This window comes from Maylandia zebra, linkage group LG16, assembly GCF_041146795.1.
Source record: "Maylandia zebra isolate NMK-2024a linkage group LG16, Mzebra_GT3a, whole genome shotgun sequence".
Lineage (NCBI taxonomy): Eukaryota > Metazoa > Chordata > Actinopteri > Cichliformes > Cichlidae > Maylandia > Maylandia zebra.
In genome coordinates, this window is record NC_135182.1 from 34,197,428 (window position 1) to 34,213,725 (window position 16,298).

At 39.4% G+C, this 16,298-nt stretch overlaps 1 protein-coding gene across 2 annotated transcripts in view; it reads right to left on the minus strand.

Annotated features, from left to right (window-relative positions):
* ramp1 (receptor activity modifying protein 1) overlaps positions 1-16,298 on the minus strand; it is a 63,896-nt gene that overhangs the window by 25,571 nt on the left and 22,027 nt on the right. The window contains exon 2 of one of the 2 annotated variants that reach the window (XM_004566002.4): positions 446-581. In XM_004566002.4, coding sequence (XP_004566059.1) covers positions 446-581 — 136 coding nt within the window. Of the gene's footprint in view, positions 1-445; positions 585-16,298 lie in introns of both variants that reach the window. The other variant, XM_004566001.4, reaches the window with a different exon arrangement.

Genomic DNA, 16,298 nt, shown 5'->3' on the forward strand with positions numbered 1-16,298 from the left:
CTGTCTTTCTCTGTAGTCTCTCACTCAGTACATAATCAGCCTTTGGACTCTAACCAAAGCTGAAAAAAATGCAACAGCTCAAGTGAGGGATGAACAAATATACAGATTTTTTATGTAACGATGTATCGCTGCCTTATTGTTTCGATTAAAAAAAAAAACACAGGAGGATTATTAATTTAAAAAAATCATGTGTTTTGTGTGGTGATAACAGAATGAAACCAAGGCTTTTTGGAAGACATCACAGTGACAATTTAAGCATTTTTATTGCTCTAAGTGCATAAAACCTAACAAAAAAAGGATGAAATTGCTTTTTAATGCCTCACCAAAATGTCACCATGTCCTGTTCGTGTTAGTGTGAATATAAAACAGATTTCATTCATGTCTGGCTGCTTCTCTCTCTCTCTTTGTGTGCATGTGTGCATGAGACTGTGATTATCCCACTCACTCGACTGTGTCCTCCCAGTTACACCAGTGTCTCTGATCCAGCTCTTGCATGTCCAGTCTGAACTTGCCCAGGCAGAAATCCTCAATAGCGTATTCGTAGTGAGGTCCGCAGCCCAGCGCTGACACACACTGAGACGCTGCTGAGAGAAAGGGGAGGGAAGAAAAGGGAAGGACGGCGTTAGAATAATGAAGGAAAGTGGGCTGAATGTAAGTTGGATCGCAGCACAATGCATAATTCAGTGCAGGGCTAACAACTTTTTCCAACTTTTAAAAAGTGTAATGCAAAGAGCTCTGGCCGCAGCGGGATGACGGCAGAGGGCAACACTCAAGAGAGTGTCTGTAACTGCTGCCACCTTTTGTGGATCAATGCAAACTGATCCATTTCCCCATCTGTTGAAGATGACAGTCTGCTGACACAGTGTAAGCTTTATCACTGCCGTACAAGACCTCCAAAACCACAAACAGACAGATGAGAGACAGACGAGACAAACTGAACACCAACGTTTCCGGTAAATTCTTGGTGGACATGAGGGAGAGTGCTCCAGATGCTGAGAGGGACACTTTGACATATTAACAGAAGGACTGTGTGACAAATGATGTAACGCAGGTAAGAAAGTATGTGATGGCAAAGATGTTTGGTAACACCCATTCAAGATACAGTAGTATCGGTTAAAAACGACATGTCGTAAAAGAATAATGCGAGAAGACTGCAGCTGTGGTAAGCTCCACATAAAAGCTCTGGGCTTAAGGAAATTGGTAATTTCTCTGCATTCAGAGTATCAGTGCTTTTACACCTCACTAGTTAACTTTTCAACCTTTGTTTATTTCCCTGCCCGTGTGGGTGTAAATGCTCAGATTATTCAGCCAAATTACTCAGAAACAAACAGGGTGAAGAGTCACAAGGTCAAATATAAAACCTCTCCTGCAGTGACACGCTGCATTTCAGAAACGTTAGGCTGAAAATGCAAATGAGATGCTAAATATCAGCATTTTCACAGATTTGTAAATTTTTGTAATGCAAGAGTAAAAAAAAGAGTTTCAATTTGTTGCAACGTTGTTGCAACGTTGAAGCCCTAGCTTTTTATTTTTTTATCAGTCACAACAGAGACGAATAAAACTGGAAGGTTTGTTGAATGTAAGTATTAGGAATTAAAAACAGACTTTAGAGTTCGGGCGTAAAAGTAATTATGTATCGACCAATGAAGGCCATTAAAGGTAAAAAATGTAGAACCGACAATAAATCGATAACTACATTAATTTATAATATTATATTTTTAAGGTGTTCTTCTTACATATCTGACAGCTTCAGCTTTCTTTTTTCATCACAGTCATAAACTTGACAACTTGAACTCTTTCTGACCAGTGTTGTAATAGTAATTAGTTACTTATTACTGATTACTTCTAAAAGAAAGTTATCGTTGCTTTACTGATTTTCAAAAGCAGTTAGTTACTTTATTACTTAGTTGCTTTTTAAAAACATGACACACAACCTCAAGACATTTCAGGCCAATTCTAATTTTTTCAGCATAACCCATCATATAAAGTTGAATCAAAACTTGTTTTATTAGTTTTAATCTTTTAACTTTAAGCATCAAGCAAATTCTGCAAATTTTCCAGCAAACTTTCAAACAGATGCAAATAAAACACAGCAAAAATAAATAAAATCAAAGGCTCAGCAGCACTGAGTCCTGTCACTCTTAAATCTATTTCCACCTGTTTAGCAGGAGTGGGAGGTTTGCCCGGTGCCGCAGCGGTCATGTCAGTGGGGGGATCCGAGGGTTTCTCTGTGAATTTCACATTCCCGTGGCAGCGTGCATGGAGCTTGCTCAGATCTGAAGTTAAATTTTTCGTTGTAGAAAGAAGTTTTCTTCCCACGCAGAGTGAACAGGGGACTAATGTTTTTGTAGTAATGTCAGTACTTCCACACATTCGGCTTCCTCCATATTATCTATTGTTGATCTACACACGTCTGTTGCTGCCACGGACGTTGCACGCTCATACGTCATTGTCATGAGACACTCTCACAAACAACATCACGGTTTTCTAACGCAGCGTGCTTATGGGAGAGTAACAGTAATCTAATTATTTGCAATAGTAATCCCTTACTTTACTCGATACTCAAACGCATTACTTTTAACACGTTACTGCCCATCTCTTTTTCTGACACTCTCTACTGATCTTCCAACCTGTATGTGACACCCACATCACTCTAAAGCACATCTTACTCATAATTACTCATAATACTAATTATTAGTGCTCACTCCCCGAAAATAACAAATGCATAATTTAAACACGATAACCTTCTACTTTGACCAGCATATAGAGACGTCTCTTTTTTAAAGGTAGACACTACCAATGAAGTCATGTCTCAGGACGGAGATTTTCACATTAAAAGGTCTCCCACAAAACTGCACAACTAACTGTTAAAAAAGAGAAAACAATATATATTTCTACAATAAATTCCACGGCGGTATTTTGCTAAAAGGAAATACTGAATTATCACGACACAGAAATCAATCTCTTTCATCATTCTTCCTCTTCCTGTTTCCCTCCAGCGTTTACTCACTCCCTAAGCCTTTTATCACCTTTTGTCTTGTTTTGCGTTCTTATTACAACCGCCTTCATTTCTATTCAGCTGTTTTCCTTTTCCCAGTGAATCTTCTATATTCGTCTCTATTAATCCCTCCTTTGGCAGCTTGCTGAAATCTTATTACTTCTGGAGTCTTCTGGGAGTTTTGTGAAGTGGACAAACCATTTTGTGAATTTTAGTGTACTTATTAGGACTCATTAGTAACAACAATATAGAATCTTGAGATATATGCAAACACTTTTTGATCTTACATCGCTGTGTGCTTCAGAATATCTGAAATTAATAAATGGAAACTATATTAAGGTCAAGTCACAGCTTTAATTTACATCTAGTGTTAAAATATCAGAAAGTATCACAATTAAACACATGATGTTTTTGGGAAGCTGGTTGTTGTTTCGGTGCTAGTTAATGCAAAGGAGAGCCCACAGGTGATTTAGACTGGTGACTGGTTGTATTCTGCTAACACCAGGAGTGAAACTGGTTTATTTGTAAGAGAATAAGTTCCATTTTTTCAAAGCACTCAAACAAACACTGCCACAAAAATGAACAAAAAACATGAAGATGAGCACAAGCCTTGTTGCTTATCTTAAAGAAACACCTTGATGGCAGCACAACAAATCAGGATTGTTCTGTAGGAGAATTCACTGCATGATGCAAACCCCCAGCAACCCACACAAACAAACAGGCCAGTTGTACAGAACGTGTTGTAAAGAGGAACGTTGTGTGTCCTCAGAATATCCTCAAGTGGCAGATCTTTGGGGAAGCATTTGACTCAGCGTTCTCTTAACAAAGTCTCTTTGGAGCGTCTAAAGGTTGGTCACAACAGCGCTGCGAGTCGTCTCAGTATTCACAAATCACACCTTCGCTAATTCAGCTACCCTGGATCCCCATCGAGTTCAGGGTCCACTTTAAGATTCTTTGATTATTTGACTTTTAGAGCTCTGTGTAGCGGTGACAGGCCTGTTGCAACAGAGCCTTTCCCAAAATGTTACTACGGCAGAACAAAAATGTCTTTTTTCAACTATTTCAAGTTCCTTCCATCACAGGAGGAGCTGGGTTGACATGATTTAGTAAGCATCTGCCTCTGTAACAATGTAGGATGCTTTCTGGCTGTCTTTTTCCCAGTATAATATTAGCTCATCATCTGCATGAATGATATGAAGTGAAAATAAAAGAGGCTCAAATAAGAAACCCCTGTATGACTGTTTATCTTTAAAAGCCTTCAAGGTAAAAAGGTCTGATAATGGCAGTAAATACATGCTTTACACAGAGGCGATCTATTCCACAGAATAGCTTCTTCAGAAGAAACTAAGACTTGAGACTTTAATTATTTTCTATCAAAAATGAGCAAGTTTACAAATAAACTTAAAAAGTAAGTCAATTGATTGGTTGATTACTTCTTTGTTGTAACAATACTCTTGGGAATAAATCTTACACTGCTGTAAGGAAAATGCAACTGTGGGTTGCGCGCATGACATTTATTACAACTACACGTGTCAGTGTTTGTCTGTTGGTGCAGAGCAAAGGGACTTTGGGGCACTACACAGTATCATCATTAGGATGGTTTAAAAACAAATCTGTACAAAGTGGAGGAAATATGAGCAAACAGCTTGTGTACATTCACACTAAAAGTCCCGCTGTGAGGAAAGAGGATGAAAAGGCTCACACGACCGGATTCAAAGATGGTGATCAAAGAGTAGGATCAAGTGAACATGTTTGCGAGACAGAAATGGTGTAGAGAGAAGAAACGGAGGCTGAAACAGAGAAATAGAGATTTTTCCATATTTTTTTCTCTATCACATCCTGACAGTAATTCCAACACTTCAAACTGACCAGAACAGAACACAAGCATCAGAATGCAACCATTTCAGTATTTTCTGCACAGAGTTATTGCTAGGTTTATAAAACAAAACCAGTTTGTTATGGTTAAAAATAGATTAAGCACAAATATGCACTGGATCACAAAGTCCTGACTCCCACATGTTGGACTCCCTTATTTTCCACTATGATTAATAAAGGTGGCTCTACTCCCTACTCCCGTTATTAATGATGAATGCTTTCGTTGGCCATAAATTGTGTTTTCCACACTTGCCCAACATCTACATAATTCTTCATGATGCCGTACTGAGGACGGGGTTGCTACTGATTTCCACTGAGGAACTGGCACAACAAGCAAAACTGTGACCATTTACAGTGGCTGCCTTCATTGTTTAAACAAAAGTGAGGTGTGAATCCACACAAGTGCCTGTTGAGGATAACTAGTTTGAGTAAGTGCCCCAAAATGATTCACATCCAAGTGATGGGGAGTTTGAGTGTCTGTAGTAAATATGAAGGGATGAAAGGATGATTTTTGATGATGTTATTGTAGAATCAGGTCTGTGCAGGGAGAAGGGAAAATCATTTTTAATTTACAACACAAAAAATGATCCGTTACATCAGCCATTGGTTGGTTATTGTTTTCATCATAGCTGCCACTGAATTTTGAAACTGAGACAAACTGGACACTCGTGAGCTAAAGATGATGTTCCTTTTCTTCTCTGATGGCAGATGGCCCCGCCCCTCGCTGAGCCTGGTTCTGCCGGAGGTTTCTTCCTGTTTAAAGGAAGAATTTGCTTCTCACTGTCGCCAAGTGCTTGCTCATAGGGGTTCGTCTGATTTTGGGGGTTTTGACGCAACTGTTTTTGTGATTTGGCACCAGTAGCGTTGTATCCTGCAGAGAATGCAGCTTTAAGGGGCTTCTGCATTGGTGTTGTTAGCCTTTTAGCCTTCTCTTACATAAAATGTATGTTTCCACACTCCTCAAACCTTCACCTGAAAGCAAGCGTCTGCAAATACTGAGCACAATAAGCCTCATAGTGCATAAATTGGTTGGTCTCTCTGTTTAAATTTACATCCAGCAATCAGTAGTGGTTGCAAGACCCTAAGACCATGTTCACACGATAAATTCCACAGTGAGTGGGCTAACTGAGCTAACTGATTTGTGAGAAAGCCTAAGAGAAGCAAGAAATTACATACTGATGTGTACTAAATAAATTCTGTATGGATCACAAGTATAGTATGAGGTATTATTTGACCACTACAGCAAAATTAGCCAAATTTGCACACACAGTAAGAAAAGGGCCATATTGCACATTTGTCACATGCAGACTCATTTTCAGCGTAGACCTGTCACGTTTTCGACCCAGTTTTGCTTCATTCTACCAGTTAATTTATCGGGTATTTAAATACAGGAACTGCTGCCAGTATGAGACCTGGGGAGGCAGCAGCACTGTGGCCAAAAACCTTCCATTAGGTTGTCTTCAACCAGAAACAGAGTGGTTGGTAATGTAGCAACAGAAGATATCAGCATTTCCTGGTCGTGTGGAAACTCTACATTTATCTTCCAGTCCAATGGAAAAACAAACTCAACTTGGAATAACATTTATCTGCCTGATCTTTTCTTGGGTAACTTGACAAATAGTTGGACTGAAATATCCCAAAGTGTCTTTGATAAAAAGTTTTTTCTTTAACACGAGATGCCCTGTCCTGTTGCTCTAACATGTACCTCTTCTTGTCAAATCAATTTTATGTTCCAGACACACAGAGCAAAGGCAGAACATGATGAATCTGAAGGAAAGGTCGTGATTGACTGAAGGTTTTCCCATTTTCTCCCGCGACCACGTATTGATTTCGAGCTGCAACTAAAAATAATGCCACCTTTAGACTTTCACATCTGCACCTTATCCTCCATCCTCAGACAAGAAGCAGACGCTGGAGACAAATTTATTTCTAGAAATTGATTTTCTGATTGTAAAAAAGCTTTTTCTTCACCGTGTTGACTTGCCCTTCCTTCCTGTAATTTCCTCCTGTTTGATGGAGGTAATTACTTCCTTCAATCATTCCTCTTGTTTAAGGGGAAAAGTTTGTCTCTTCTGAGTTGGGATTATTTAAAGTGAAGCGGCCTGAAATGTCTTTTCCCATGAATTAAGGATGTTGTTATAGGTGCAAGTATGCTGTTGATCTTAATTAGTAAGGGTAACTAATACATACGAAGATGGCATAGTTTTCCATGTGCATGCCAGTGTCTTTGATCTTTAACACTCCACTATTTCTTCTTTGTCTCTAAGAATCCCATGCTGCTTCAGGAGGCTCTGTTTATGTGTGTTATTATGTGTGCGAGAGAGATAGCATTGAACTATCTATCTATTTATAATCTGTTTTGCGTGCTCATCATCATGCAAGCTAAATAAGTGACTAAATTCAGAAAGACACTAACAACAAGCCTTGCAGCGAGACAAAGGAGCTGCATCTCACAAACTGACTGCTGAAAGAATGTATCTGTTTGTGTTTGTGTTTGCGTGCTTCACAGTTATGATTTTGACCATCAGATTTCCTCAGAGCAGTGAATTTTCACATATGAAATGTTAGTGAATGCCCAAACACACAGGTCCTGACGTCTAGCTTCACAGTTCACAATCTGCTGTTGTTCCATCACACTGCAAAATATTTCAGTGTTTGAAGCTACGCAGAAACAATATGTGAGAATCAAGCAGGAAATTAATGCAACATTAAGGCAGATAGTTTAACACAGAGCAGAACATCAGTGAAAAATTCAGGTACTTCATTCAAAGCAAACACAGAAAGAGGAGTGCAGGAGCAGATGACGATATTCTAGTCAGATGAAGTAAATGTCTAAATATAGATGAAGCCACACTTCAAAACATGTTGTCTGTGGAATTGGACTTTTTTTTATTTCATTTTTCTGCTCTGACTCATTCCCAGAATGTAAAAGATGTTGAAGCTGTGGAAAATTTCCTTTTTGAAACATCTAATGAATGGGAGAAAGTGGAAGACTAGTTTTTCACTGGGATGTGAAAAATCTCCGTGCAGTGCAAGATGTTTCCAGAACATTACACAGAATCCTCTATGATCCCATTTTAGTTTTAGACACAGTTTGCAAATAGTTTTATAACAAACCACATTAGAAACCATGAACACCAGAAACCACCAGCCACGACAAATAAGCATGAATAAAAATGTAATCTGTAGCATTTTGTTAAGTCAGAGGTTGTTTTCTCATGAATTACTAACATGTTCCTCAGCAGCATCCGGCAGTGGTACACACAGCAGCAGAGCTTGGCAGAGGAAGCAGCTCCTGGGAGTAAAATGCAAATTCAGTGCAATGCTTGATGATGGCTTGATGAAGCAGATTGGGGGCATTTTCAAAAGTTTCAGCTGTGGCCTCTGCAGCAGACAATTTGATCTCCTGTGATTGGAAAGCATGCCTGTGAGCGTGGGAGGCAGACAATACTAGCCCCGCAATACTTCCTTCATCTTATCGCCATCCTGTGAATTTTATTTGTGACAGACCAAAAGTTACTTATGTATCTCTGTGTATTTGTCAGTAATAATGTGACTGTCATCATCAGCCTGTTAGAGCTAATGTTTCTGAAACTTTGTCTCAGGCTACGTCCACACGCATCGTTTTCTCTCCGTTTTGGCCTCTCGTCCACACTGAGACGGCGTTTTCCCCAAGGAAAAACGCAGCGTTTTGAAAACGCTCTTGAAAACGCATACATTTGAAGACGGTGCGTTTGTGTTGCAGCGTGGACAGTGAAAACGCAGACTTTCTAAAATGATGACGCATCATGTGATGCAGTCATGTGACCAATTAAAAAAAGATAGCGGAGGACATTATACAGCAGTTGTTTTGTTTGACAGTCCTATTAAAGATTAATATCAGTCTGTACATGCTGCAGAGAGCTTTTCTTCAAACTTATTTAATTCTCACTCACTTTTGCAACTTTGTACTTTTGTGTTACTCGCAGCAACAACTCCACCTCATTGTTAGTCCATTTAAAAAACTCGCTGCATGCTTTTCCTCAACATTCTGCAGCGACGTTTCAAAGAGCCGGAAAGTAAATAAGCAGCAGACAGAAATGAGGCAGGCCGAATCTTCTTGCGTTTCACGCATGCGTAGGACTGGAACGTAAGTGTTTTCGGCTGTTTCAATGTGGACGCACAACTCTCTGAAAACGACTAAAAAAGCGCTAGTGTGGACGCGGAGTGTTTTCAGACGAAAACGCCGTTTTCAAGTCTATCTGGCCTAGTGTGGATGTAGTCTCAGTCACCCCTCAGCTGTTCTGCAAGTTTTAGTAAGTGTTCCCACATGTTTGTGATGCAAATAAGAAACTACAGCTGACAGGAACAGTGCAGGTAAACCTGCGGTGTAAGAAATCAAGAATAATTATGAATTTATGGATTTTTTTTTTTTTTTAAATGAACCAAAACCCCAGTTTGGCTGCAGAAGAAATTTCACAACTGTGAAAGTTGAAGCAAATGGATGGATTAAACCAGCTTGTTTCAGACTCTGAATCAACTGAAAAGCTGCACAAAGGCTTGGTATAAGATAAATAATGATTATTTTTTAACTGTTAACCATGCAAAGCTACTATAAGGGTCAGCATTTTGGTTTTACTTCCAAATAATCTGTGCAAAGAACCTCTATATTTGATAGCTCTGTCACTTAATCGTTGCAGTCATCAATATTTTAAGTGACAGACGTGATGAGCACAGCTACAAGGACACAGGTGGTTTAAAGTCCAGCTAAAGCACTTTGTGAATGATGGACTCTTGATACACCGGCTATAGCAGATGTTCTGCAAAAGATTCCTCGAGGACAGAGTTGAGTCACGGATGAAGCCGTTTTCTTCCCGTGTGGAAGTGACAAACAGGCATGAGAGAGGCAGCCAGATGTTTGCTGTCAACAGCCTGAAGACTAATTAGATCGCGAGAGCTGATGTTCACAAATGGACGGGCATTCTTCTCTCTGTCACTCCTGTCTGCTTCCTCCTGTCTCATTTTCATCATTTTCTCAGCGATGATTCATGGAGAAGGAAGTCTTTATCTTTGGCCTCTGTTCAGAATTTTTGTTTTGACCAATGCTGCTTCATAACCCAGCTTAATAACAAAACACCCACTTCTTTGACTTTAAAGCACATTATATTCATGAATCATCTCAGTTCAAGGAGCAGTGGAGGATAAGAGGAAAACAGAAGCCTGTTTCTCTTCCCACCTATCTGACGGCTCAATTTAGATTTTATAAAGTTAACCAGGTTTTATACATATTTTTATAAAAGCACACACATTCAACGGCTCCTGTGCCTTTGTTCTCACTAGGAAAGTTTAGAGAATGTTTCTGGTAGCACAGTTCAGTAAACTTCTAAGAAAAATCAATGCGTGTTCCCTTTTCTGCAGGCAGAAACATGACCAGAACCACAGTGATACAGCAAATGGAAAAGTAATATTAAAATCACAAGCCAGTTTTTAACAGCTTTGAATGCAGGTCTCTGTATGTGGACGGTGAAAAGAATGTTTGCTGAGAGACTAAAATCCCACAGAGACGTCTCACACGTCACTAATTAGTTGTTTTATGGCCACCGTTCTGACATGCACATATTTTAAAAACAACCAGCTTATTTAATTAAGAATCATGTAAAAACATGTGAGCCCTGCTGTATTTGGACATGGAAGTCATGCATACACGGGTAAATGATAAGTAACCGAAAAAAAACCCCAAAACCTATTTAGTCAACAGTGATTGGGTATTAAAAGATGACTGTGACATCACTGATTAGAAAAGCAAAAATTACAAACTTTGTTTGATGTTTTGCAAAGTTTGAAATAGATGCCACTAATATATCTGGTTTTGCTTTGTTTGTTTTAGTCTCTATGTCTCTCAGTTAGTTACTGACCTCATCACAACTATCTGCAGCAATCTGCAATATGTTTGCACTGAAGCAGCAATTATTTCTCCTCCACTTCTTGATTTTTTTTTTACTTTGCCTGAAATACAGATAGTTGAACAGAAGTAGGCTAGTTTATGAACATGTACATAAACCCCCCCAAAGACAAACAAACATGTTCCCACAGGCCAAACTTGTGGGGGGGAAAAAATCCCCTTCCCAGTCATTAAATTAGCAGTGTGTGTGACAGATAAAGCATTGTATGGGTGGTGTGATGTTGTTGTATTAATGGCAGCCCATCTATAGCTTTACCACGCTTTCATATTTCCATTAAATGAATATGTGATACATCGTATGAAATTATATATACAACTAAGAAGTCCCACAGCTAAACTTACTTATCTCACCTCTACAACAGAAATACAGAAATGATCTACTTGATAATATGTTATACAGAACCAATGACTTGTGGAGTCCACAGTTTCATTACTGTATTCCTGTGATATAAATTATAGGTCTCAGAGAGCAACAATGAAATATGAAAGCAATTTTCCACACGTTGGCCACAGTGATGTGAAAATTCAAAATGCCAACCCTGAAGGTTGTGCGCTTATGTGCTACGAGGTGTGTAATTTCACCTACCACTTTATGTTCGACAGCTGATCAGCGAGTGCTTTTTGAGACCACACAATAGGGCGACAAAGCCAGCGGAGTACTTACATGTATAAAATTGGCTGTTTACCACAGCTGGATACAAATGATCTGGATGAAGTGAGTCATCGCTGCTTGCTTGTTTTCTGGCGAGCAGTGCGTGAAGTATGTGACGAATTAGCAGAAAGGAACGCCGGTAGCGATACATCAGCCGCCGTCATTACATCTTGTTACGGCCTCGCCTCTAGCCCTGTCACTCACACTCGCGTACACACAAATTAGTCCTTTCCTCCACCTCTCTGTCCTAATCAGACAGCTGGAGACCTCGAGGGTAGGAACTAACATCCTGGAAAGTTCTCAGATAATTGAAGTGAGAGACAGAGAGAACAACAGAGGAATGATTTCCTTCAGAGAAACCTCGAGCGTAGCGCAACGTACACACAACCCCATTCACAATGCAGTGACTTGAGATGACCGTGAAGCTCAACAAGCCCCTCTTTCTCTCCCAGGTACTCTTATCGTTATTATCAATGCTTGAAGCTGCCACAGCAGCAAAGAAAAAAAAAGAGCTGAAGAATCAGAAAAATAGATGCATACACACAATCTCACCCACTCCCACACCCTCCTACACACTCACACACACAAAGGCTACAAAAGTGGCTTCGTACAAAGTGCTTTCAATTTTCACATCAAACAATTACAGCTTTTCATGAGTGCTTTCAATTTAGGGGTTTAATAAAGGCTCTGGGTTTTTAACCTAAAGAGGCTGAAGTGCTTTTTTGTTTCTACTCTATTGTTAAGTTTGAAGATAATTTAAGAATTTTACGACTGGTTCTACTCATTATTTTGCATCAGTTGTTACATCATTACTTTATTTTATGCATTTTTATGGTTGTTAAAGTTCTTCTTATAGTATTAATCCAACATTTAGATACGACATTAAACCTGAACGTTTGAATTTAGATAAGAAAACTGACGCCACGATCATGGACGATATGTAGCAAACCAGTTAGCTGAGCATAGGAAAACAGAACATTTATGACAAAGAAAAGAATATAAATGACCATTGTCCATTTCCATATTCATATTTAAACTATTTTTCTGCAAAAGAAACAGGAAATCACTGAAGATCTGTTACTGTTAAGCATCACACTCAGCCTCCAGCTCCAGTAAAACACAGCGTGCTTGTGCTTCTCAGTCACTACTCTGTGTAGAGAGCTAACAGGACCCTACCCCGAACTTACTGTCAGAATAAAAATAAACAGCTCAAACACGTCGCCTGAATATTTTATTGGTGTTCTTTTCGGATGTAATAATACGGCATAAACAGGGGAAAACTAGCAGTAATAAATAAATGAAAATAATCAGACAAATGTGCTTGTTATCGTTACACTCGATGTGATTAATGTGATTAGATAACCCCTGCCTGGAGATCTATATGGATTTGTGGTTCATATGAGCGCCGATATAATGAAGTGGATTCAGGCTAAGCTCTCTGCATCACTGTTTTGAACATCATGAAAAGTGGTCAATAAATTAGATTTATTTGTATTTATGCTCCCTCACTGTAAATAATAGTCCCCCATAGATTTATCAAACCATATTAAATGCCCAGCAACAGGCCAGGCAACAAGGCACGGTGATAAATAACTGCATGGTTTCCCTCATAACAACACGATTTGTGAAGGCTAATGAGATTTTTATCACGGGGATTAGGCTTCAGGAATTGTTATCTATCCCATGTAAGAACCGCTTTGATTGCATTTAAAGTAGTCAGGTGTTGAATAAACACTAATGCGTGTACACACACGCACACACTCAGAGAGATGGAGGGAGAAATTGGTTCATATCCCTCTATCAGAGCAGGCCTTGTACGCTGCTTCCATGAAATGCTTATTGATTTTGCATCTTCTGCTTTTATAGATTTTAACAGTCTTGTTAGAGCATGTTCACAGTCTGCAATCAGGCCTACATCTGACTTCTTTGCCTATGATCATTGTCTTCTTTCATTTTGATGTTGAAATGTGTGATTAGCATCCACAGATGTAAAAAGGTGCTTTAAAACTACCAGATAGCTCCTGCCTGGTCCTTTAGACAGGCTCTGTGACCTGCTGGTTCATTTCTCGTGGTATCCGCTCTGGACTTACACTTGCTGTAAGGAAATATATCAGTTCTTCTTTCACGCTGCCAGCTTCAACACACTCTGTTACAAAGGGTTAGTAAGTGGGAAACTATTGGGGTTAAGTATCCATCCCCACACAGTTTTAAACACATTCTTGGTGTAATCGATGTAATGCCGACAGCTGGCTGAGTGCTCTGCCAGGTGTCAGGCTGACACCTTCATGCACACCTTGCAGTGTTGCAATTATTTAAAAGGCGTGCGTGTCCTTGTGTGTGTGTGTGTGTGTGTGTGTGTGTGTGTGTGTGTGTGTGCATTTGCCCATCACATTTAGCTCTGTCAACTTGAGTTCCATTTGTCACCAGCTAGTCATTACAGTGAGCCGGGCTTTCATCACAGATAAAGGGCTGCTCAGACTGGCCAGGCCTCTTCGGTAATAGCGCACAATAAATACTCTACATTAATGAAAAACGGCACACAACAATCGGATGAGCGGATGAATGCTACAGTAACACATTAACAAAAACAAAGGGCAGATAACAGGAAGACATAAGAATAAAGACATATTCTTCTTCCTTGGATCGACTTCTATTTACCAGAGCAGTTATACACAGTGCAGCAGTGCATGAGGGGTGTGGCGATCATTTTAAAGCATCCTGTAAGAGGTGGCTTTAAAATGAGTGGAATTTGGGGAAATTGAGTTTGAATTCATATCATTTTTGCTACATTTTGTATTCTGTGCATTTTATTACTCACAGTTTACTTATCTTAAACAAACGGTAACATATAAAGGGTTCAGGGCTGACAGATCACACTGATAATCATTCTGTACATACGATCATTTTTAATCCTACAACTGTTTATAACTTGCATAGTTCACATTTCTGCATAACTGTATATCTCATATTTCTGTATAGTTTTTTATTTCATATTTATATCCTGTACATAGCTTGTACTCACTACAGCCTGTACATACTTATAGTTATAGAATATTCATAACATACTTCATACCGTGTACATTTTAACATACCATAATAGACCCATTTCTGTAATATACTTACATATCTATATTATTGCTAATATATATTGTAATATATCTATATCATGGCTAAAGCACTTCTGGATGGATGCAAACTGCATTTTGTTGCCCTGTACCTGTGCATGTGCAATGACAATAAAGTTGAATTCTATTCTATTCTATAACATCAAATATGATACCACTGGTGCTCCAGTTACATATATCTGACACATTGCAAAGAAACTGAACTGAATTTAAGGGGAAAAAACTGCAAAAACACTGCAACATTGTAACCTCACTGCAGAGCACGCTGGGAAATATATGCACATAAGCTCACAATGATTGTAAAAACAATCTGTTTTGTCAGTGAAACTAATGAGCATATAATGAGTCACAGTTGAATATATTTATGAAATGTATTAAAGCTCCGGTTTGCTTGTTTATTTTCATTGAAGCAGTGGCCGCGGCTGATGAGCAACAAGCAGCCACACAAGGACATGTTTATAATGACCAAGGTCTCAGAGCGAGTAAGAGGAGAATCGGGAGTGTTAATCTGTGTTTTGAGCCTCGGGAGGAATCGTGCCACTGAGTATGAGCGAGAGCGAAGACTGCCTCTGATGCGCTCGAGAGGAAACGTTGACAGCAGACACTGATGTGACTGAAAAAACTCAAAAATGAAGCCCCTTTGAGTTACAGGTTAAAGAATAGATTATAGTTTGGGTTTTTGATTGAAAGCTCGGTGTGGCTGAATCTACACAGTGTGCATGTGTGTGCGTGCGTGTGTGTACTGTGGAGTGATTTAGAGAGGCTGTCAAGAGAAAGAGACACAAAAGGAAGCACCAAGAGGCAGAAAGCATTTAACAGCCAACAAACAAAAGAGAGCAGGCTTGTAGTGGATGAATGCAATTATACAACACATCAGAATGACTTTAGAGAGAAAGGTGATAAACACACACACACACCTACACACACACACACACACACAGTGAGTGTCAGAGAAGGTTTGATTAGAGGTGAGCAGCTGGTGAAGCCCCGAGGAGGAGATAAAGGCTGTAGCCCTGTCACGATAATTTAGAAGGAGGGGGCAACAAAAGAAATGAGCTTTTCTTTTTTAGCCATCAACACACGTTCATGCTACAGATCTCTGTGCGGTGTGAAGGTGTTGTAGCAGAAAGTTGTTGCAGGCTGCGAGCAACAGCCGCAGTTTTGGTAACCCTAGCCTTTTGTCCTCACATATTCTGGGAGCTGGTGGGTTAGGTTTAGGGCACGGCTTTGAGTGATTTCTCAGCAGGCAAGTCAACTTTGAATTTTCAATTTCAATTTCAATTTTATTTCTATAGCACATTTAAGAGTCACAGGTACAACAAAGTGCTTCACAGACGAGCCATATTTGCAGATTTACAACAAAATAACCTGACTCAGTGTAAAGTCGACCGTGCTTTCTCGCCGTCTAGTCTTGATCGAAACTAAAACTACTGTTTTGTATCATTCTTTAATAGATGAGGACAAAATCACACTGGGCTAAGCAATCGAAACTCTGAAAAGTCTCTCACAACAACAGGTTAATGGTGCTGACACGTCACTGTGACACTGCAGGCAAGTTTAACATGCAACAAAAAGACAGAAATTCACACACCAAACATACTGAAGCATAAAAAACATAAACTGACCCCGTGTGGGTGTCTGTTCACTGATAGTTAGCAATTAAATTAGATGACAATAAAATGTTCTTGTGTTTTAAAACATTAATAA